The sequence below is a fragment of the Hypomesus nipponensis genome, chromosome 3 (assembly GCF_054491055.1).
Source record: "Hypomesus nipponensis isolate SF chromosome 3, ASM5449105v1, whole genome shotgun sequence".
Classification (NCBI taxonomy): domain Eukaryota; kingdom Metazoa; phylum Chordata; class Actinopteri; order Osmeriformes; family Osmeridae; genus Hypomesus; species Hypomesus nipponensis.
The window spans coordinates 5,123,893-5,148,355 of record NC_140363.1 but is presented as its reverse complement, the minus strand read 5'-3'; the positions used below and the strand labels follow the sequence as shown (position 1 = coordinate 5,148,355).

At 48.6% G+C, this 24,463-nt stretch overlaps 1 protein-coding gene across 9 annotated transcripts in view; it reads right to left on the bottom strand.

Annotated features, from left to right (window-relative positions):
* The window catches only part of smoc1 (SPARC related modular calcium binding 1), a 40,699-nt gene that overhangs the window by 14,171 nt on the left and 2,065 nt on the right, over positions 1-24,463 (bottom strand). For 4 of the 9 annotated variants that reach the window (XM_084684682.1, XM_084684684.1, XM_084684681.1 and 1 more), the window contains exons 2-11: positions 14,313-14,481; positions 13,458-13,541; positions 12,656-12,768; positions 12,325-12,424; positions 10,403-10,453; positions 9,876-9,923; positions 8,119-8,208; positions 7,314-7,394; positions 3,245-3,437; positions 1,639-1,721 (exon numbers count right to left, since the gene is read on the bottom strand). In XM_084684682.1, the coding sequence (XP_084540808.1) occupies positions 1,639-1,721; positions 3,245-3,437; positions 7,314-7,394; positions 8,119-8,208; positions 9,876-9,923; positions 10,403-10,453; positions 12,325-12,424; positions 12,656-12,768; positions 13,458-13,541; positions 14,313-14,481 (1,012 nt within the window). The remainder of the gene's footprint in view (positions 1-1,638; positions 1,722-3,244; positions 3,438-7,313; positions 7,395-8,118; positions 8,209-9,875; positions 9,924-10,402; positions 10,454-12,324; positions 12,425-12,655; positions 12,769-13,457; positions 13,542-14,312; positions 14,482-24,463) is intronic. The other 5 variants (XM_084684686.1, XM_084684687.1, XM_084684688.1 and 2 more) reach the window with 5 other exon arrangements.

Sequence of the window (24,463 nt, the reverse complement as noted above, 5' to 3'; positions counted from 1 at the left end):
TTTTAAAGACCCGAAGAGGAACAAGGCTCTATGAACCAAGCTTGGCAACAACAGTAAAAGCTTCACTCATCCAGAGACGTTCAAACCTACCTTGGGTAGTGAGAAACACAAATGTGCAATAACTGAACTGAACTGACTATATAATGCATTATCCATATAGAGAACACAAAGTTTGGATGTGCTTTGTATGGGTTAGATGGCGAAACCTGGGGGACTGTGGTAGGGGAGAGAGAGGACAAGGATATGGAGAGAGAGAGAGAAAGAAAGAGAGAGAGAGAGAAAAAGAGAGAGAAGGTGTGGAAGTGTGCGGTGATAAGAGGACTTTGCTGGGCAGTACAGACCTGTTAAGTTTTATGACATGATTCTGAACACCTAAGGTAACTGCTTTTCATAGCCCAGATGCATGCTTTTAATGGATGTGGCACAACCAGCACAAATATTTTCCCTCCTAATTGTGTCTCTTAAAGAGAAACTTCAAACGCCCGAGCATGTAGTAAAGTAATCTTCTCATTTCACCCCCGTTTTTTCGGAATTCAATCTCTTTCTCTCGCTCCTTCTCACTCGGTTTCCCCCCTTTACCGTTCTGTCTGCTCATTCCTGTTCCTCTGACCTGGGGCTTTCTGTGAGATGTGGGGTCCGGTTCCCCTGCCAGGTGACTCTAATTATCCCTCCCCCCACCCTCACTCCCAAACACCCCCCCCACCCACCCGTCAGTCCGGTCTGCTGAGAGACTCAACGCCCCAGTCCTCCTAACCCGAGTGTTAAATTGGAGCGTCATGAAGCATGACCCGTTATGTTGAACACACCCTACGTGGCAGGGGCACACTGTGTCAGAGCGCCAAGGGACTCGAGCAAGCTCTTCTTCATCTCCCTCTCAGTCCTCCTCTCTCTCTCTCTCTCTCTATCTCTCTCTCTCTCTCTCTCAGTCCTCCTCTGTCTCTCTCTCTCTCTCTCTCTCTATCTCTCTCTCTTTCTCTCTCTCTCTCAGTCCTCCTCTCTCTCCTCTCTCCAGGCCGGCCAGGAGGATGAAACCTGCAGGAGCTCCAGGTAGTGTAGCCCCAGGCCCGACGCCACGCCACGCTGCGGCTCTCAGAGAGCGGCCTGCTGTGTTGTGGCCGCTTCAGAACATCCCACCACAGTACATAAAAGAATGCCTTCACTCAGCCCCCTCACGGTCTCTGACACCCCCGTGCCCCCCAACCCCAACCCCCCCCCCCTCCTCCAGCCCCGGCCACGCCCCCGCAACACTCCCCCCTGCCATAAAACACAGCTACATCTGCTGCACAGTCAGAAGCCCTGCTCGACTCTGTAAACCAACCAGATGGGCAGGTTCTTAGTACGGGTTACAGCGTAGCTCTGCACAGGCTGGTACCAGGAGGGGCGCGCGGGCGAGTCGGCGGTAACCAGAGCAGGGCTGTATGACACGGGGTCACCACCTTCCTTTTAGAGGCTCTTTGAGACCCCTACTTCTCCTCTCTCCAATGATGTGAGCCTTAAATCAAGGTTGGTCGACAAAGTGTACTGTAGACAGCAGTGAAGGTAGATGGTGCCTGAACCGGACTGTTGGCCCAGGGTGGAGGTAGATGGTGTCTGACCTGGACTGCGGGCCCAGGGCAGAGGCCTGGGTGGAGGGCTCACCTGTCAGGTCTCTTCCCTGGAAGGGATCCTCAACATCAGAGATACGAGAGCGAGCTGCACTGTCACACTGTGGGTTCTGGTACCTGAGAGAGGGAGGGAGGGGGAGAGAACCAGGGATGGGCAGAACAAAGGAGAACGAGGAAGACGGAGGAGGTGGAACAGACAGAGAGAAAGGTAGAGAAATGAAGAGAGCGTGAGAGAAGAGACAAGGGGAGAGAGACACGGAGAGAGAGAGAGAGAGAGAGAGAGAGAGAGAGAGAGAGAGGGACAGAGAGGAAGGAGATGGGGGAGACAGATGGAGAGAGAGGGGGAGACGGTGACAGAGGGAGCGGTAAGGAGAGAAGGAAAGAAAAAGAGACAGTGAGAGAAAGAATATAAGGACGGAGGGATGGAGGGAGGGAGGGAGGGAGGGAGGGAGGGAGGGAGGGAGGGAGGGAGGGAGGGAGGGAGGGAGGGAGGGAGGGAGGGAGGGAGGGAGGGAGGGAGGGAGGGAGGGAGGGAGGGAGGGAGGGAGGGAGGGAGGGAGGGAGGGAGGGAGGGAGGGAGGGAGGGAATAGTGAGTTTTCTGTGCAAAGGTTAAGAAAGTTCTGATGTATGTTGACTTGATTTTCCATCTAATGACCACCTATTAGACTTACACAGAGTATTTAGGAGACGCAACCAAACACCATACTTCAACAACACATCCAACATCTACCAGACAGGGCTGGACTGGGACAAAAAAATGGCCCTGGCATTTTTGCTCAGATAGGCCCACCTCAACCACCAGTATACCATCCTTGCGGATCCTACCATCCTTTTTTTTTGGGGGGGGGGGGGGGGGGGGTGATTGGGCCAGCCCAGTGTCAGTATGGAAAATGAACCAATGGTCCGCTGTGCGTGCTCTATGGGCCAGTTGTTGGCCAATTTTAAGTAAAAAGAATAAAAATAAAAAGTAAAAATAAATAATATTAATTCTGACTATTTTGAATAAATTACAACTGTTATAACTACGCACTTCTGATCCGTGATTTTCTGTTGTACTTTCAATGGCTATGCACTATTTGACTGTTGCTTTGGATGAAAGCATCTGCTCAATGAAGAAAAAGAAAAAAACGAAGAAAAAAAAAACAGTCAACCTACAAGGACTAAAACATACCCATACTAATCCAGAGCTGGAAGACTGGCTGTGTTGCCAGGGGACCCTACAGAAGAACTCAGCTGTGAAGAGAGAACGATGAGGCTTCAGCTGAACTATAACACATCATCCATCCAACAGCGGCTGTTTACAATCCTACACATACCTCAGCTCTGTTGTCTGTCGGCCCGAGTAACGGTTCTGAGCTGTGCTACCACTAGTTCTGAAAACCCTTCAAACAATCAGGGATGGTTGCCTGGTAGCCGTGCTCCTGTCAAACATCACACATGTGCACCAAAACCGCCATCGGCATTCTAGGACGCCTTACAGGGCGACACCCATGCTGGGACCCCAGTGTGTCAATAGGCTGAGAGTTGAGAGGTCCAGGCCTCTCAAACCTGTCACCGATCCAGGAGAGCGAAACGAACCAACCGTGCCCACGTCAGGAGAACTGGCCCAGCCTCACCCTCTGATCCCCGCCCAACTTACCTGGTGGAGGTGCCTGGGATGGGTCGGCCCGTGTCCACCAGAACACACCAGCAGTACCCTGTGGACTGGTGGCACTGGACCGGTTTGTACAGGCCCCTGGGCCCGCAGTCTGGGATGAAGATGGCCTCGCGGGGGTTCTGGCGAGCCTCGTCCAAGGCGCTCTGTCTCTCCTGATCACAAGAGGGAACCTTCTCTAAAACCATGAGAAACACACTCAATACACCAGACAGAACCATGAGAAACACACTCAATACACCAGACAGAACCATGAGAAACACTCAATACACCAGACAGAACCATGAGAAACACTCAATACACCAGACAGAACCATGAGAAACAATCAATACACCAGACAGAACCGTGAGAAACACTCAATACACCAGACAGAACCGTGAGAAACACTCAATACACCAGACAGAACCATGAGAAAAACACTCTATGCACCAGACAAACAAGAGGATGAGAAACTCTCAATGCACCAGACAAACAGGAGGATGAGAAACACTCAATGCACCAGACAAACAGGAGGATGAGAAACACTCAATGCACCAGACAAACAGGAGGACGAGAAACACTCAATACACCAGACAAACAGGAGGACGAGAAACACTCAATGCACCAGACAAACAGGAGGACGAGAAACACTCAATACACCAGACAAACAGGAGGACGAGAAACACTCAATACACCAGACAAACAGGAGGACGAGAAACACTCAATACACCAGACAAACAGGAGGACGAGAAACACTCAATGCAGGAGACAAATAGGAGGACGAGAAACACTCAACGCACCAGACAGGAGCAGACATCCTAAAATTCTTTATGATGACATCGGGAGTGATACTCCTGTGTCTCAGCCCTCTCGAGCTGGCTATGTGAACATTTACACATCCAGCAGACGGCCTCCACAGTGGCCTTCAGAGAGCAGGAAGCGTCCAGACGATGTCTGGTTCAGCATGGTGGTTAAGAAGCACATGGAAACACACACGCCATGTACAACTCTCAAGTGGCCTCTTACCTTTTCCATTTTAATCAAGTCCAACTCCCCAGAGACCCGGACTTTCACCCCACCCCCCCCCCCACACACACACACACACACACACACTATTTGTCTATACGACAGCAGCCACTCAGCACTCAGAGATTCTCACCTAACACCTATTCGTTCCACAGTGTATTTATATTCACATCCATTTAGTCCACGGCTGTGCTCTCAGGCTACAGGGCCAAGTACAACAGGCCCACATGTAGACGCTGGAGGCCTGATGGAGCAGGCTGATGAAGTGGGCTCTACCACCTCTCAGCTCCTTGTTTATGAAGCATTTAGCTACAACAACAGACCCAGCCTGGCAGCGGGACAGAGCCTTCCACCCCCACAACCCTTCACCTCCCCCCATCTCCTCATTCCTGCTCCCTTCATAGTTTCATCCCTCCATTCCTCCACCTTCTACACCATCCCCCCCCCTTTTCCTTGTCCTGCCGCACCGTTGTCCCTTCTTCCACCTATTCCTCCCTCATTCCATCCTTGCATTCCATTAGTCTCTATACTCCCCTCCCTCCCTCCCTCCCTCCCTCCCTCCCTCCCTCCCTCCCTCCCTCCCTCCCTCCCTCCCTCCCTCCCTCCCTCCCTCCCTCCCTCCCTCCCTCCCTCCCTCCCTCCCTCCCTCCCTCCCTCCCCCCCCTCCCTCCCTCCCTCCCTCCCCCCTCCCTCCCTCCATCCTTCCATCCTCCCTTCCTCATCATGCCCCCTCTCAGGTTCTTCGGAACAGAGGGAAGAGTCCAGAAGCCGCAAGTCTTATGCGAGTCGAGGACAGACACCAGAGCCCAACCCTGTCACACTGCTTCCCTGAGGCTCACCTGGGTTCATACCAGCCTCACAGAACCAGTCCGGCTCTAATCCGGCATGGCAGCACCACTCCTCGTGTTGCTCACTGTGGTAATATTATGTCTATGGAGATTTCACATCTAGGGGGGTGGGGGGGGGCGAGAGTTAAGCGTGGATCCATTCAGGGTAGGAGTTGCAGGTTCCCTGATTAACTAAACTCACTAAACAAAAAGGATCTGCTCTGCAACCTCGCTCTTTGAAACCGAATACAAGTGTTTTCTTTTTGTGTGTGCTCCCTGTGGCAGTGCTGCTGATGGAGCTGACAGGTCTGGCAGGCTGAGCGCAGGGCCTGGGGCCTTGGAAGTGGGACCTGGCAGGGGGGGGATGTTTGCTGAGCGTGGCTGCCATCGCAGGAGAGAGCGTGTCCACTGCCACGCTCCCCCAGACGGCAGTTTCCAGAGAGCGCTGCTGCTCGAGGGTTCTCAGGCCTGCGTCGGCGTTCCACCTCGCGCCAAGGTTCCTTCACATCCAAATTATTTAGCACTGTTTATTATACAGAGGGTATACTGGCGCCAGGCACGGCCTTTCCCAAAAGAAAATAGTTTTTTTTGTACTTATAACTGGAAAAAGACTGGACGCTTGGCGATTGAATCGCCCGTTTAGTTTTTGTGTGGATGTGAAATTCAATCTGCTCCTCCTCTCCTCTGCCTGTCCTGCCTGGGCTCATCTCTTCTTTATTTATTTGAACGTTTTTTTTTATTCACTTGTTCCATCGAATCCTCTGCCAGAGCTTTGGATGAGGAGAGATTCAAATCCTGTGTAAACAGACAAACACTAAGTCCTGGAAGATACCTTGGAGTAGGGGAGAAGAGGAGAAGGAAAAAAGAGGAGAGGAGGAGAGGGAGACAGGGGGAGGAGGAGAAAGGAGGAGTTGCTTTGGACTTAAAGTGTCTCCTAAATGAACACATTGCACTAGCTTTCAGCTGTTATCATGATTGTCTGTACGCTTGCTCTCTCAGTGGTATATGAAAAGACCATGGTGGACATCCATGCTACAAGACGCTATAACCATGATCTTACATGACATAACCATTTTCCTATATGACGTAGCCATGATCTTACGTGAGTAAACCATACTCTGTCTGTTGCATCTTCATACGTATTGCTCACAGAGGGAGAAGCAGTGGGTTAAACACTTCTCCAAAAGTATTCTCCGCTGTGCAGTCCTATAAATGATCTCCATGACTAGACGTTTTGTTCCCTCTCCACAGCATGTCAGAGTCTGGAACAGCACCTCCGTTTGACAAATGGCCTCTCTGAAATTTGCCTAAGCAAACACACTTCACTGACACACATCTCCGTATCTCTCTAAATCACTATTACTCCATCTCCACGACCCAGCTGCCAACAGTGGGCTTCCTGTGTGCAGGAGGAGAGCTGTGAGAGAGCTGCTCTGAGCTGCAGAGAGCAGAGACAGATTGGGATTCCAGTCGGTTCAGAGGGAGCAGACAGATTCTTATTCCGGTAGCCTCTGAGCAACGTCTCCCCGAAACACTGAACCAAGGCGAGCCTCTCTCTCTGACCCGGCTCAGTCCTGGGATACCGTAGCAGCCTCAGACGACACCACAGAGCATTAAGTAGCAGCCACGCAGCCAGTCCTCTGAGCATCTGTCCAAAAAACACACACACAGGTCCACACACACCCATACACACGCACACAGAGGCACATCCATTCACAGAGAGGCACACGTACACAGAGACACACACACACACATACACACGCACAGAGTGCTCTTGCCTCAGTGGTGACAACATCGCATGTCCTCGGAAGACGTCACATGATAATTTGAAACAGGAAGCCAGGCTTTCCACAAGACGTCCCAGGAGCCGTCATACTCAATATCTCAGTACAATACCCAGTCCTTCAATACACAGTCCTTCAATACACAGCCCTCCAACGCCCTCCAGCACACAGTCCTCCAGGAACAGCCCTTCACAGCCCTCCAAGTGCACGGCCCTATAGTCCAAAGTCCTCCAGTCTAGAGTCCTCCAACCAAGAGGATTGACAGGGATATGCAGACAACTATACGGTACATATGACACATGGTATATTAAGATTGATTAAGAGAGATAGAAAGAAAGAAAGAAAGAAAGAAAGAAAGAAAGAATGACTGAGACAGAGAGAGTGTATCTGTTCCACAGTGGAACATGATGGAGAGTGTTGGGGGTGATGCTGTCCTACCTGGTCTCCTGGTGCTGGTGTTGTTCTGCTTGTTGTCCTTGTAGACGAGCTGTTTGATCCACAAGGTGGGCGCAGTTATCTCTGTATGGACAGACAGATGGACACCGTCTATAGTTTATAGTCAAGTCAATATTTTAATTACGTAAATAGATTTGTGTCTAGTTTTGTTCCATTTTAATACTTCAAAGAAATGTCCATGTCTCATAATTCTGAATGATATTATAAACATTTATGCTATGTTAAATCGATGTGTTATTATTTGGCTTTGGAAACAATGATTCTTCAATCATGCCAATAAGGGCCTATTGAATTGAAATGTTATTTTATTTAACTGAATAACTCCAACAGAGTTCATTATTTACAAAAACTCTGTTGGAGTTATTCAGTTAAATGGTAAATAGTGGTGGTAAGGAGTATATGTAATAAATAAAAAGAGACCACTATCTCTTCAGAGACTGAAACCACAAACCAGTTTGATGCTGCACTTAAACTATAATGCTGTTCTGCCCCACTGGACTTTGTAATACTATACTTGAGCTCTTACTGTTGCACTGTAGTTGAGATACTATTATCATTGCCTGGTAGCTTAGATGTGGTTACTTTGCACTGTGCCTGGCAAATACAGACTGTTCCTGCACTCTGCTGTCCAGGAAATACTGCCGGAAGTAGAGTGCGCACTTTTTTCTGCAGTACTTTCTACATGCACTATGTGTATGTAAAGCTTTGGATGGAAAAACAAAAGTCAAAGCTGGATGAGTAGAAGGTGTGTCGCTAGGGGCAGTGGGAGTGTCCTGGGGAGCTGTACCGTCTCCGTCTGGGAGGACGTGGGTCTGCAGGGTGGGGGTGGGCTTGGAGCCGTCATCTGGGTTGAGAGTGAGGAAGAAACGGAAGGAGACTGCCATTATTGAGGTTAATACGATCTACTCTCCAGAAGTGTTGAATGGTTGGGATTTGCACATAGCCCGGCCGAGAGCACAGAACAGAGAGGAGGCTCAGAGGGAGGGATAGAGGGAGAGGGATAGGTGGATGTGACAGGTCGAGGGATAGATAGAGACTCATTCCTTCTGTCGAGGCACACACGTGCACGCACGCACACACAGACACGCGCGCGCGCACACACACACCCGTGTGAACCTGCAGACGCGCCTCAGCGCGACATGCACGGCGCAATCTCTCCTGCTCTCTCAGTGTCGCTCTCTCTCTTGCCCACGCGCGCACACACATTCTGACACACACAGAGCCACACATGTGAAAACACCATCAGCCCCTGCTTCCCCCCCCCCACATCCCCCCTCCCACACACACACACACACATTACTGCTAGAGACTGTGAGGGGATGTTTGTTTTTATACTCCTAAGGCCCGTCAGTCAAACGTGTTATCTGCTAGACTGTCAGTAGCATCCATGGATACTTACCTAATCACAACGCACATTACACCATCTTACCTGAGGCCCCGCCCAATCCCAAGGCACTATGCACCGTCACCCCCTGGGGCTCGCCCAATCACAGCCCACCAGAGCCCTGCTGAGGGGAGGGGCTTTACTACCATGTTAGGTTGTACTTGACCTGTTCAATATGGATGATGTTCAATAGGGATGATGTTTTGTATGGAAGATGTTCTGTAGGGATGATGTACAATAGGGATGATGTTCAATATTGATGATGTACAATAGGGATGATGTTCAATAGGGATGATATTCTGTATGGATGATGTTCAATAGGGATGATATTCTGTATGGATGATGTTCAATAGGGATGATATTCTGTATGGATGATGTTCAATAGGGATGATATTCTGTATGGATGATGTTCAATAGGGATAATGTGGTGTGAGGCAGACTAGAGTAGACTAGTAGGGGGATGTAGACAAGGGGTATTGGGATTGTTCATTGGTGTGTGTGTGTGATGTGTGTGGGTGTGTGTGTGTGTGGGGGGGGGGGTGTCTGGGGGTGTGTGTAGTGTGTGTGTAGTGTGTGTGTGTGTGTGTGTGGTGTGTGTGTAGTGTGTGTGTGTGTGTGTGTGTGTGTGTGTGTGTGTGTGTGTGTGTGTGTGTGTGTGTGTGTGTGTGTGCGTGCGTGCGTGTGTGCGTGTGTGGTGTGTTCCTGGTGTCAGATGGAGAGTGGCAGCCTGTGGTGTTAGTACATAGTTGAGAGGACCGGCCTGTCAGGTCTGAACACACTCCAACACACACATCACAATGTCCCTGGAAGACCAGAAACTAGTCATGTCTTCCAACAACAGCGAACCCAACCATATTTAACTGGAACGGCATACAGTCTAAATAATATGTAATGTCATATTGTACAACTAAAAACAATTTTTTGTGTCTTTAAATGTCTGTATAAAGTAGGATTATTAAAAGAAGTGACCCATGCTGAAACAGAGAATGGATCAACAAAGTGAGATCTGGCTCAGCCTGTCAGTTCTACACAAATATGGACTTTGAACAAACACACAAACCCATACACAAACACACATACACGCACTTACACACGAACATACATGCACACACACACACACACATGCACCCACACACACACCACATCAGATCTCAACTCACCTTTTCTGCCGGAATTTGGAGGTCCGGGAGTTTTATCAGTGACTGACCCTGTAGGGAGAAAGCACATCATTTATACTCTTTAACGTTCACTCACACACACACACACATCATTTATACACTCTCCACTCACACACATTCACACATACTTCATGTATGCACACTACATTCACACACACATACACATCAGGTAGACATCCTACACACACTCTCACATACAGATACAGAAACGTAAATTATCATTACACATTGATATAAAGTATACCGTTTTTCTTGGACATTACAATCAGTGGAAATGTATATACAGTTTTTTTTATATACAAATATGCAGTTTTATAGTTTGATAGTGTGTTGTTGTGATGCATAGTAATGTTATTTAGACATGTTGCAGATATCCTTCATGTTTTGTGCATGCGTACAGCCTTGTTTGAGCACTAGAGGGAATCAACAAACACTGGACAGACCAACCAGACGAGCAGGGAAAGACAGGCTTGGTTTCGTACGAAGGCTATTGGAAGGAAATGTACTACCTGACAATTCACCTGTCCCAGCATGAGTTCCCATAAATTCACGGAAGTTTCCTGCAAACGTATGTGAGATGATTGATTTGGGTCACAGCAAGCCGGCAGCAGCATGACATCAGGAGCAGGTTACAGGAGAGGGGCGGGGTTAATGTGGGCAAGGGGCGGAGCTTAGCAGGGCAGTTGGGGACCAGAGGCTAGCTGCTCGTTCGCAGACGAGACAGCAGGACGCATATACACATACACACACACACACACTCTCACACACACACACACACACACAATCACAAAAAGACACACATGCACGCACACACATACAGACACACGCCAGCACGCGCACACACGTAGGCACACGCGAGCACACAGGAAACCAATACCTTTGCAAGAAACACAAATGAAAATATAGGATCTGATGCAGGACTTAAGAGGACCAGGTAGATTTGAAGTGGGCCTGTTTCAAACTGGACACATTTCCACGTAGCTAGTCATTCTCAAAATCATAAGATCGATAGTTCTTTGCTATGGATGGAAGACATATTTTCCATTCTTAGTTGTGAGCTTCATTGATGTTGAGTACTGGAATGGAAGAAGGGGGGAAGGTGGGGTCTGTCAAATATGAAGCAGGAGGCCACACAGGTGATTGGTGAATCAGCCATGGGGGGGGGGGGGGGGGGGGATCCTCTGGTCAGACGCCAGAGTAGGATGGGGGTGGGGAGGGGGGGTGCATGGCCACTTTCTACTCAGAAATGTGGACCATATGTCGTGTTGGCTCTGCTCTCCACACCTGGCACAGGCTATGTGGATTGTCTTCAGTGGGAAAATGATGGTCATTATCAGAAAGTGTTCCCATCCCTAGAGAGCAGGCCTCCTCTCACCACCGACTCTCTTTTCCTCCTACCTTCCTCTCTCCCCCAACCTTCCTTTCCTCAACCTACTCCACCTCTCCCCCAACCCTCCTCTCTCCCCCAACCCTCCTCTCTCCCCCAACCCTCCTCTCTCCCCCAACCCTCCTCTCTCCCCCAACCCTCCTCTCTCCCCCAACCCTCCTCTCTCCCCCAACCCTCCTCTCTCCTCCAACCCTCCTCTCCTACAATTCTCTCCCTCAGCCCACCTCTCATCCAAACCTCCTGGTACCTGAACAGGTCACACACAGGTCACCCTACCTGGACACACACAGGTCACCCTACCTGAACACACACAGGTCACCCTACCTGGACACACACAGGTCACCCTACCTGAACACACACAGGTCACTCTACCTGAACACACACAGGTCACCCTACCTGAACACACACAGGTCACTCTACCTGAACACACACAGGTCACTCTACCTGGACACACACAGGTCACCCTACCTGAACACACACAGGTCACTCTACCTGAACACACACAGGTCACTCTACCTGGACACACACAGGTCACCCTACCTGAACACACACAGGTCACTCTACCTGAACACACACAGGTCACCCTACCTGAACACACACAGGTCACTCTACCTGAACACACACAGGTCACCCTACCTGAACACACACAGGTCACCCTACCTGAACACACACAGGTCACTCTACCTGAACACACACAGGTCACTCTACCTGAACACACACAGGTCACTCTACCTGGACACACACAGGTCACCCTACCTGAACACACACAGGTCACTCTACCTGAACACACACAGGTCACTCTACCTGGACACACACAGGTCACCCTACCTGAACACACACAGGTCACTCTACCTGAACACACACAGGTCACCCTACCTGAACACACACAGGTCACTCTACCTGAACACACACAGGTCACCCTACCTGAACACACACAGGTCACCCTACCTGAACACACACAGGTCACCCTACCTGAACACACACAGGTCACCCTACCTGAACACACACAGGTCACTCTACCTGAACACACACAGGTCACTCTACCTGAACACACGGGGGTCCGGTTGTGCACTGAGGAGCCGCTGACTGGCTTGCCGTCTGTGGTCACGCACCAGCAGTATCCTGTCAGGGTGTGGCACTGCACCTGGAGAGCAAGGGTCAAGGGAGGGTCAAACACCTAAGGTCAGGGACACACCTGGGTTAGGGTGAAGGGGGAGTTTGGGCTAGAGTTAGGGGTAAGTGGGGGGACATAGAGGGGTATTGGGGGGCTGGAGAGGACTCTGGAAGAGGGGTGTGGGGGTGGAGAGGGTTCTGAGAGCGGGGTGAGGGGGTGGAGAGGGTGAGGGGAGGCGGGTGGAGAGGTGAGGGGACAGACCTGGGCGAATGTTCCGTCCTCGTTGCATTCTGGGATGAAGAGGGCCTCCTGAGGCCTCTTGGCCTGCTCCAGTGCCTGGCTCCTCTCCAAACGACACTTAGACTGGCCGGCATCTGCAACACCAGGACAGCACAGCACTCTACTGTTACATTCTCAAGACACTCCACACAGCCAGCGCTTCAGCTCTCCTATAACCAGGACGGTGACATTACACTTTGCATTTTGTTCTTTAATCCAAAGCAACATACAAATACTGCATTACAGTAAGACAAGACCAGGCTGGTGACATCATTAGGCCAGTGACATCAAGGCCAGTGACATCAAGAAGTTGGTGATATCCCAGGCCAGGGCAGACAGCGCCTGACCATAGTACTGTACGGTACTAGTCATGACAACAACCAAAACAAAAACAACACTGGAGCAACAGTCAACAGTGACACATGCAAAACATCTTCCAAACACACCACAAGCTCCCTCCAGCTCCATTTCTTCTGACAGACCGTACACACTGTCTGGAAGGAAGGATGGGAAGTGCGAGAGAGTTTGAGAAAGTGAGAGACAATGTGTGCATGTGTGAGAGTGGGTGAGGGAGGGTGAGGGAGTTTGAAGAAGGGTGAGGGAGGGTGAAGGGGGGTGAGAGAGGGTGAGGGAGGGTGAAGGAGGGTGAGAGAGGGCGAGGGAGGGTGAAGGAGGGTGAGAGAGGGCGAGGGAGGGTGAAGGAGGGTGAAGGAGGGTGAAGGAGGGTGAGGGATGGTGAGGGAGGGTGAGGGAGGGTGAGGGAGGGAGGACATGGCAGACGAACCTTTCAGCTCCAAGTCCCTTCCTTCCAAGGCAGGCGTTGGTGCGGGAACCACAGGCAGCTGGTCAATTCTTACCCAGTTCTTACCTACGATAACAGAGCAACACAGACAGGCCTGGAGATTCAGCTGGAGGGCTCACACATGCACGCACTAGAGCCAGACTGATTTATCGGCGGGCCGATATTATCGGTCGATATTAGGCATTTTCCAAATTATCGGTATCGGCATTTATAATGGACGATAAATGAATATATATATATATGTATATTTTTTATTTTTACGGACGAAACACCCTTCAACCAGTTATGAGTGTTGGCGTTGCATAGGTCGTCCACCAGAGGGCAGTCTACAACGTCCCTGTTGGCATCACTCGTGTTTAGAACGCCACAAACCCTACAACCAGCTGAACCAGCCAGAGTCGGGCAGAGTATTAGGGAAATCTGTTTATGTTTTGTTACACATTTATGTATTATTTTTTTTATAAATATATGTATATCGGCCGATATATCAGAATATCTGATTTTTAAATCACCAAATATTTGTATCGGAATCAGCCTTAAAAATCCTTTATCGGTCGGGGGAGGGAGGGAGGGAGGGAGGGAGGGAGGGAGGGAGGGAGGGAGGGAGGGAGGGAGGGAGGGAGGGAGGGAGGGAGGGAGGGAGGGAGGGAGGGAGGGAGGGAGGGAGGGAGGGAGGGAAAGAGAGGTTATGAAGGGTTGTGAAGGGTTGTGACGAGTTATAAAGGGTTAAGAAGGGTCATAGAGGGATGTAAAGGGTTATGAAGGGTTATGAAGAGTTGTGAAGGATTGTGAAGGGTTATAAAGGGATGAGAAGGGATATGAAGGTGTGTTCCCCACCTCCGCAGCGCCCCCTGTGGGCTAGCGTCAGAGTGCGGTCTTTGCAGCGCGCCCTCTGCAGGTCACAGCTGTTGTCGTAGCTCCGGCCGTCTGAGCCACAGACAGGCTTGCCCTGCGTCCGAGAGCAGATGACCGACCCACAGTGAGTCTCCCGGTCCCCAATCAGCCACTGCACAAGAAATCACGACAGCTCAGTACAACAGCTAACACAGCATGAGGAATACACACAGCCTTCAAAAATACTACATATAAATATGTACAAAACAGAAAGATACATAGAACAGAAATACTTATATGTATTCATTTCAAAAGATGTGACTCTTAGGATGATCTTCTGACTGGCAAAAGTTCAATGTACTTGTATTGGTTTATCAAGTGCTTTAATCCAAAACAGCATACATGTAGTTCACGTACAAATACATGAACTGAAGGAAGAGCAGCACATTATCAAGGACCAGAAGAGCAAACTTGTATTTCTGTGCTCTTTTAGACAGTGGTTAGTGACTGTGAGTTACACAATTTATTGGTTCCACGCAAGCCCCTGAGCGGCTATTGCTGTTGAGACTGAATTATAACGTCGGGGGGAGGGTGGGGGGCGGGAGGTGGGGGGGAGCAGTCTGCAGTATCTATCTATCCTCCACCTCTCTGGCCTGGGACTCGCTTCAGACTAGCTTCAGTCCCACTGCTGCTCAACCCCCAGACCTGCAGAGCAGAGAGACCGCTCCTCCCCAGGCCCATCTCCAGGGCCTCCCTGCCTGGAACGGCCTCCGTCTGACAGGCCTCATGACCCCTGGCTCCTCCTGTCTCATATATAAAGACCCAGAGATCACACTCAGGCACAAACCTGGACGGGTGCATGGATGTCACCGCGGAGGAGGAGAGGCTGGGAGTGATAGAGGGAGAGAGAGGGAAGAGGCGAAGAGCAGAGGAATGAAGGGAGGGTGGAGGGGGAGGAGGAACGAGGGGTTATGGTGTGGGTTGCAGGACAATTCCTTCAAGTTGCACAGAGTGTTCCAGTCACACACACTTACACACACCCACACACACCCACACACACAAGCACACACGCACGTACACACACACGCACGCATACCAGCATACGGGAACAACTTCAGACTCAGCCCACACATATCTTGCTTGTCACACACAAAAGTAATATTTTGGATAACAATACTGAAATGTTGCTTAGCGACTGATTTCTAACGACTGAGTCCAAGCATAGAAAAGCTATCAGACAGACCTCCACCAAATCTCGAAGGTTGCAATGCCAACCCAATGATGTCACCAGCTAAAGCACAGTCAAGTCAGCCTTCCTAAACAGCCTAGCATCGTAGCATCACACTGGTTCGACGTTTCTTAAACTCTGTCCAGTACACAGCCTGAACTCTGTCTAGCTATGTCTTTGAACCATAAAATATATTATATATATATATATAATCATAAATGATATACTCTTCAAATGTTTTTTTTCTTAGCATGCTCTCTTTCTTTGTCTCTCTCCCTTTGACTCTCTCTCTTTATTTGTCTGTCTCACTTTCTCTGTCTGAATCAGCCAGAAAGATTATACTTTCCATATCATGTTCTTTAGCCTACATTCAAGGCATTTCTGTTTTTAGAGCGCTCCCTCATTATTAATTTCACTGTGCTCAAACTACCATGCAGTTCAACAATTACCTAGTAGAGTAGAGGAGGGTTTGTATAAGCGTTCGAATGAGCCCATGATCAAATCAAGGCACAAAATAAGAAAAACAACATTTGGTCCAACTTTTAATCTTATCCTAGTAGTAAGGCTGGCTAACTTGTTCCCAGCTTGGTTTCTCTCTACGAGGTTTTTTAGCCTCTGACCGTGGGGGCCTGTGCCAGCACCAGGGTCTATGAACAGCTTTGACCACAGACCCTCAGTTTCCCAGAAGGGGGACTGAGGGTCCCACCTTAAGAGAGAGAAACTGTAACTCGGGAGGTCCATGCTATTACTGACCACAATCACAAACCCTTCCTCAACCACACAGCGTCTGGGTTAGACGTCACAGACACGCCTGGTGATGTGACACCAGAGGCAGTGGCAGGACACCCCCACTTCAGATGCAGGATATGAATGTGCGTCCAGCAGAAGAGACAGCTCATAGCACGAGTAATGTGGTCATTCAGCAGACAGCATCCAAGGCCACAGGAGGGACTTAAACCTGTGACCTTCTGAGCTACGGTCGAATGCTCGACCACTGAGCTATACCCATCTCCCATAGCAAAAGTAGACCTAGCAAGTGTTAAACTATCACTGTGATTCAGTAGCATGCTTAAACAACCTCCTTCTTGTTCTTGAATTTCCTTCTATATTGAATATAGAATATAATATTTACTGTAAAGTTACAGTGAAACTCTGATGAAGTGCTCTGATTGTACAGCCAGAACAAGGGTCATCAGTATGTTTACTTGCAGGCTGCACTCATGATCATGTGACCCAGAGTCACGACCGAGGCAGAGCAGAAAGTGAGTCAGAGGGGTTCTGGGTGAGCCAGCGCTGACTAAAGATGCTCCATAGAATTAGCATCCAAAAACCTTTTAAAAGGTGATCTTGAAGTCAGAGCAGACTCCTCCAGACTGTCACTTCCCGTTTGTGTTTCCATTCCCAATATGAACAGCTGTTCACTTCGGCTTTAGCCAATAAGTTAGGTTTTGAACATGATGTAATCTGTTCCGACATACAGTGTGAAAGCATTGGTAAATTGGGCAGTAAAAATCGATTGTTTTGGTCTTGTTTGAGCTTGTGTGTAAAAGAAGTTCAAGCATTTTAAATTTGTGTTTACTCTATGCATTTTGCGTCAAAGCAACAAGAAATGTGTTAATTGTATAGCCTACACAGACTGATGTTGTGCTAACTGTGTCAAGAGTTTAGGAAACTTGTTAAAAGTATTGAAAAAATTGTCATAACAACTGTAAAATACTGTAAATGGTCTTACACAATGTGACTTCAAACTCCCATTCCTGCATCCCAAACCCCACTGCTGCTAAGCACCTATTCATCAACTATAGAGAGCATGAGTGCTCCAGCCATAGTTCCAGGTCCAGGTCTGATCCCTTCACCTCCATACAAGGGCTGTGTATCTGAGGAAGACTCTTCTCAGAGAGGAACAGCGCTCCTCTGGGTTTCCTCCCAGTCTCCAGCTCCAGTCAGCTGAAGGAGAAGTCACCCGCCCCTCCCACCCCTCCCCTCCCACCCCAGTCCCCCGGCAGGAAGGCTAACAGCCACAGGCGTGGCAGGCGTCTTGTCTTTTGGTTTCATCAGTGTCACTTCCATCAACTAAAAAATCTGACAGATTCATCTCATAGCCCAACAGGTCACCTGGAACTGTTGTTAATGTTGTTAAGGACCACCCAGCCACCTCCCCACCACTACCTAACCACCCCAACACCACATGATGATAGAGTGGAGTAGTGAATATTCCCCCGAAGCAGCGACCATGTCTTCTTGAGGCTACAGAACACAGAACACCCCCCCAACACAAACACCATGACCCTGTAATGACCCCCCACCCCCTCCTTCCAATTCCCAGAAACCGATGAGACACACAATACGGGCAGCCATTTATTTATCAGCAGTAAAGTACCCTCTCACAAGGCTTTAAAAGACTGTTGAAATGTAGTCTTCTGGAAACCTGGGTATGGAGAGTGAACGCTGGGAGCAGGCCACCGACATCTCCACAGACAAACCCTGCCCAGCCACAGAGACACATCTCCAGTCGGAAACTGTAGAAAAGCCCCAGCCCCCCGCTTCACTCATAAAACAAGTGAAATACAACTGCATTGTGCAACCATTACAGCACTATCCAAATGGTCTTTTTTACCATCGCTGGCAATCAGTTTGATTCCACTCTTACTCCGCTGCTGTTGAACAATAACCAGGAAGAAACAATCCCATCAAAGAACAATCCGCTTCAGGCCTCGTCTTAAAACATGGAGCGTAAAGACAGAGGCCATGCTGAGCGTAATGAAGGTCATAAATAAACAAAACCACATAAGAAACTTGAGGTATAATAGGTATTCTAAAACTATTAAATTGAGCTTTCCAATTGATTTTATATATGTTGGATAGGGATCATTTGTTTGGACAGTTTTTTTCCGTGAACTCACCTATAAAACCCTGTATGTAGGTGAAGCACATTAGTATGGTCATCTGTGAGGTGGGAATTTCTCCCAGTTTTAGTGTAAACTTCACATAATTGGCTTGGATTGGCATGGATTCTGCTGTGTGTCTGATGTGATTGGCTAGCATGGATTCTGCTGTGTGTCTGATGTGATTGGCTGGCATGGATTCTGTGCCTGATTGTCTGACCTGGTTTAGGTTGCAGATACTGTTGTTGCCAGAGGGGATGAGACTAGCCAATAGTCTGGCTAGAAAGAAGCTTCTGCTTCAACTACTAACTGAACAGTTTGGAGTCTTACTGTAAATTGTGTGACTAGTATCATTAATCAGACAAGAAATTCTGTTTTCCCCACCTTCAAGTAAAGGCTCAAACGCACTTGTTCCGGGAGTACAACGGCACTTAGGAATGTTAGTCTGGACCTGATGTTTCCTCCAGGATCACAATGACTCTTATTGAGAGACTTGTTGCTCTTGTTAGTTAGTTGTAACTGATTTAAAACTATTGTACTTGCTGTGTAATATATTTTAGCTGCTTGCTTTTTTCCGCAGGTACACCCTTGCACTTTTTCGAGGTTCATGTTGTTTAATTGGATCTTGTTTAACTACATGCTCTTATGGTTCTTCCTTTTGGGACTTATTTATTTTTCACAATGTATGCTTCATGTTTTGGTTACCCGCAATGTTTGGGGCTATATCATTGTTATGATCAGTGACCTACGCACTTTTGTAAAGCTCTCTTTTGGAAGTCGCTTTGGATAAAAGCGTCTGCTAAATGCTTAAATGTAATGTTAGTTGTCGACTTTCATTTGTATGACACTGCTTATTTCAAAGAGAGGGAGGGAGGGAGGGAGGGAGGGAGGGAGGGAGGGAGGGAGGGAGGGAGGGAGGGAGGGAGGGAGGGAGGGAGGGAGGGAGGGAGGGAGGGAGGGAGGGAGGGAGGGAGGGAGGGAGGGAGGGAGGGAGGGAGGGAGGGAGGGAGGGAGGGAGGGAGGGAGGGAGGGAGGGAGGGAGGGAGGGAGGGAGGGAGGGAGGGAGGGAGGGAGGGAGGGAGGGAGGGAGGGAGGGACATGTGCCAGCTATGCTCTAACGTGTGAGAGAGTCATTACCCCTTTGGGCTGAACAACAACAAACAATAACAACACACAGTGGCACACACACACACTCAGCCGAGTGGTACATCCCAGACTCTTTTTCTAGCCACTTTGTGGAGAACAATTAAATGAACTCAGATGTAAGGAACATTTCCCTCCTGGTGGAGGCTGATGAAGGGAATCCAGTAACTAGGTCAGTACAGTGAGAGTTTGACCATGCTCGTTAACTTGCCCAGGACAGTGATAACTAGCCCAGTACAGGGATAACTAGCCCGGGACAGTGATAACTAGCCCATGACAGTGATAACTAGCCCATGACAGTGATAACTAGCCCAGGACAGTGATAACTAGCCCATGACAGTGATAACTAGCCCATGACAGTGATAACTAGCCCAGGACAGTGATAACTAGCCCATGACAGTGATAACTAGCCTAGGACAGTGATAACTATCCTAGGACAGTGATAACTAGCCCAGGACAGTGAAGTTTACCAGGTTTAGTAACTAGACCGGTGTAGTGAGAGGTTTAACAGGCTTCTCCAATCACTTCAACAATAAACATTTTAGTTTAAGGAAATCTTTAAAGCAAACGGCATTGTTCATACTGTTCCAATTAACACACTTGACTTAAGGTTTTTACATAAAAAGACAGAAACATATAATGGAATGTTTCACCAACCCACCCACCCTCCCTTTTCTTTTAAAATGCTAATTAGGTTTTGACTTAAAAAGAAACCTGCAATTTGACTTGTTCTCAAAGCACCTCTAAAATAGAGTTGCAGCATGTTGTGAACTGGCAAGCACAAAAGGTGCTGGCCAACATTTCACACAGGAGGTGTGAGGTGTGTGTGCCACTCTCAGCATGAGGTGGGACTGGAGCTCAAACACACCCAGACACACACTCACACACACACCTAGCCACAGACACACACACACCCATAACGAAAGAATCAATGTGACCGGATATTATTCTCAGACCATTTCTTGATCACCCTTTCATTTGTCGCATTCGAGTTAACAAAAGAATGAATGACCAGGAAACAGATGACATCCTTATTCCGTGGAAGATTAACCAAATAGGATAGAGAGAAAACTCATCCTGGGGGGAAATGAGTGTAAATCAGATTATCAACATTCCTTGTTTGTCCCTAATGCCCTATCTTGGCGAAAGAACAGTCACTACTTTGGGCTCTCAGGAGCTGTCTCCACATCTGACTCCCCCAGTCCCTCCTCACCCCCACTCTCCTCCTTCCTTCCCCCCCCCTCCGCCCCCCACACCCTCTCTTCTCTCAGCAATGGGGGGGGGGGGGTCCAGCAGTATTCTACATGTGTAGCTTCAGCTGGGTTTACAGTGAAACGAAAGGGTTTCCGTTTCCCTCGTTTTACCAACCCCCCAAAAACGATAGTCTACGTAAACTTTGTAAGATAAGACACATCTACTGTAACCCGTCCTTATGCCTCTGTTCAGAAGCCGGGCGAAGAGCATGGCCATTAGAATGGGAAGAAACTGTGAAGTTCGAGTAACGAGGACATGCAGAAAATGGTCCTGCCAGGACCAGACGTATGACTGAACTCTAGCCACATGTGCTACACACACGGTTGTGTAGTGGACATGTGGACTGCATGAGTGGTAGATCATCCAGGCTCTGGACCGGGGCTGTGGTATGGATGCTGGGTGGAATGCAGGGCTGGGCACCTGCTGTATGCCCCGAGAAATGACCCCAGGGGCCTCCAACCACTGCATCTCCTCGCTCTGATTACACACGCCTGAAATTGAGCGTGAAACACGTTTGTTGATGGTACCGCCATCGGGAAGTATCAACACCCGGATGCAATTCGATTGGCCGCTGGTGATGTCAGGCCGACACAGCACTCCCTCAGTGCCCGGAGGGAGATGGAGCAGTTTGATGTGGTTGAGAACCGAGAGAGGGAGAGAAGAGAGGGGAGAGAGAGGGAAAGGGGGAGGGGGGGGGACGTCTGCATTCATCTGTGTTTGTGTCTGTAGCTGTGTTCGCCGTACTTTCTTGAAAAGTACATGTTCATTTTCACTTTCCCACAATGTTATTCTCTAGAACTTTACATCAGTCTGGGCTTGTGTTTGTCCAGAGGAAAGCTCTTCCCCTAACTTGGCCTACTGTTCACATGTGTTACATTTGAACAGCTGTCTACATGAGACCAGCAATTCCTATTTGACAAACATGAGATATTTACAGCACATAGCGTAAATGGTTGGAATTCCAAAGCAGTCGTTCCATCAATAGCATTAAGTTCCTCAGTGTTGTCGATTGAATTTGCTTCTAACGTACGGTCAGAAGTAACTATAACATATCTCTTGATATGTTGTCAGAACCCCAGTGTTGAGCTTTAACATCAAATGTCAAAGAATTTTCAATCTACACTGACTCCCCTTCACTCATGAAGACAGACACACCTTTGGAGGAGTGTAGCAGGCAGTCTTGGATAAGTGTTTGAACCCTTGCTGTTAGTGTTGCCTTTTAAACACACACTCTTGTCTCATGTGGAGCTAAATCCTCATCCTCCCTCCTGCTCCTCAGGGCTGACCAGCTGTCACATGACAACCGAGGGTGGGAGTCTGTGTGACATACACCTAGACAACAGTAACTACCACTCATGGACAGGTGATTGCGTAAATGTAGCGCTATCAGGAAAACCGAGCGACACGTCCAGTTCATGATCCCTTCTTGTGAATAGTGTAACTGTAACATGTTACATAGTAACACTGTTCCACTCTAACATGTTACTCTCCAGCATGTACCACTTTAACATAGAACATGCAATATTTTAACATGTAACACTTTAACGTGTTAAACTGTAACATTTAGCGTGTAATTCTTTAACATAAAACACTCTCACAGGTTACACTCTAACATGAAACATGTAACCCTGTACTGTATACCATGTTACACTTTAATATGTAACACTGTACAATGAAACACTCAAACGCACAATCTGGCAAGTTTTATATTCATATTAAATCTAGAATATGTTTGCGAATAGTACAGATGAACGTCAATAGTGAGGCTTGAAGAAGACAGAGTGTGTGAGTTTGTAGCAGGTGTTGGGCCTTCTTAGAAGTTGGCCAGTGATAGTATTTTGGGATTGTAGGTCTGCTAGGCATCTGATTCACCAGACACTATTTCTCACCAAACTCACACTTGCTCCCTGTTGTAAGTCTGAACTGAGTAAAGATCTGAGAGAGCAAGTTTGAGACCGATAACATCAGTGACATTGCTAGCATTGATTAAGTATTCTCTAAAGTATTCTCTCCACGCAACGTCAAACTCATCTCTTTATTCAATAAAAACGATGCATGATTATCCCAATCTAACAAACGTGTAATAGTGCAACAATGTCACACTTTAACGGGTAACACGTAAAATGAAAGCTGTCAAGCTTGTGTGTTTCTATTCATCTTACGGTGCACTTTGTTCCCTTTGCCCTGTCAGGCATCGGACAGACTCCAAGGTCATGTTTGTCTGACCAGAGAAATAAGTAAATATTGTAAACATGAAATTCAGTCTGACTCAATAGTTGACTCAGTTGGCTTGCTGCCTGTTTAAGAAGTAAAGAAAACCTCCCCTTTCCATTTAAAAGCATTCAAAATATATTTCAGTATTAGTGAGGCGAGAAGTGTTTGTTTTTCGTCATCTCAGTTTGGATGCAATGATAGTCTACACTCCCTAGCAAAGCTCCCACAGTGGAGAGCTGGAGTGTGGAAGGTTGAGGAGGGTAGGGATGGAGGGAAGAGGGTTGGGGAGGGATGGAGGGAGGGAGGGAGGAGAGTTGGGGAGGGCTGGGGGGATGGAGGGAGGAGGGCTGGGGGCTGGGGGGAAGAGGGTTGTGGGGGGTTGTGGAGGGATGGAGGGAGGAGGGTTGGGAAGGGCAGTTGTTGAGCATTTTTTCTGGTACTCAAACTCCATGAATCCGTTCGATAATTGCTTGATAACATGAGTCGTTCTGTCTCCGATTTGGATTATGGATAGTTAGAACTGCACGTTCATCTTGCCTACATAAAACAGACATGTTATGACTAAAATGCAGAATTGAAACGCGTGTATGTATGTGTGCATTGGTGTGTGAGTGTACGTGTACATGTGTGTTTTTTCATGTGTGCGTGTGTGTGTGTGTGTGCGTACGTGAGTGTGTGAGTGACTGTGTTTGTGCGTGTGGTTTGGTGTGTGCATGCACCCTGTGTGTCTAGCATGTGGTCATGGAAGCCAGATTGCGTCTGGATGCTGTGTGACTGAGCTCCGTGTTATCTGCAGTGTTCATGGTGAGATGCTGGGGTCGCATCATGGCTCCTCGGGGGGGGGGGGGGGGGGGGGGGGGCAGGGGGGGGGGGGAGGAGCGAGCAGTGTGGTGTCAGCTCTGCAGCCTGCGGTATCAGCGTGGGCTGCAAGAGGGGGTGTCAATTCTGGGATTTGAGGCAGCTGTGAGCAATGCTAAAACTATCTGTGGTCAAAGCTAAGGGGGGTGAGGGGGTTGTGGTTCCTCCTGAGTGTGAAGGCTGTGCCAGAGGGTACTGATGTGGGCGCTAGGAGAGTTTTACTGTGATGGGGATAGGGCTGGGGCGTACTCTCTCTCTCCTTCTCTGTGTACGTGTCTGTGTGTGTGTGTGTGTGTCTGTGTGTGGGTGTGTGTGAATATGTGTGTGTGTCGGTATTAATGACAATGTGATGTACAGCTCCCATTCAATTGGAATCTAGGATTTTATAAGGAAATGCCTGTTGTTGGATTTTTTTGTTGTTGAGTGACATAATTAAATAGTTTCGACTTACGTATCTGACCACAAGCATTACCGTCCATCTGGAAAGTGAACACATTCTATCTCCCTCTCTCTCCTAGTACTCGTCTCTCTCAGTCTCTCTCACACTCCTCTCTCCCTCTCTCTCCCCTCCC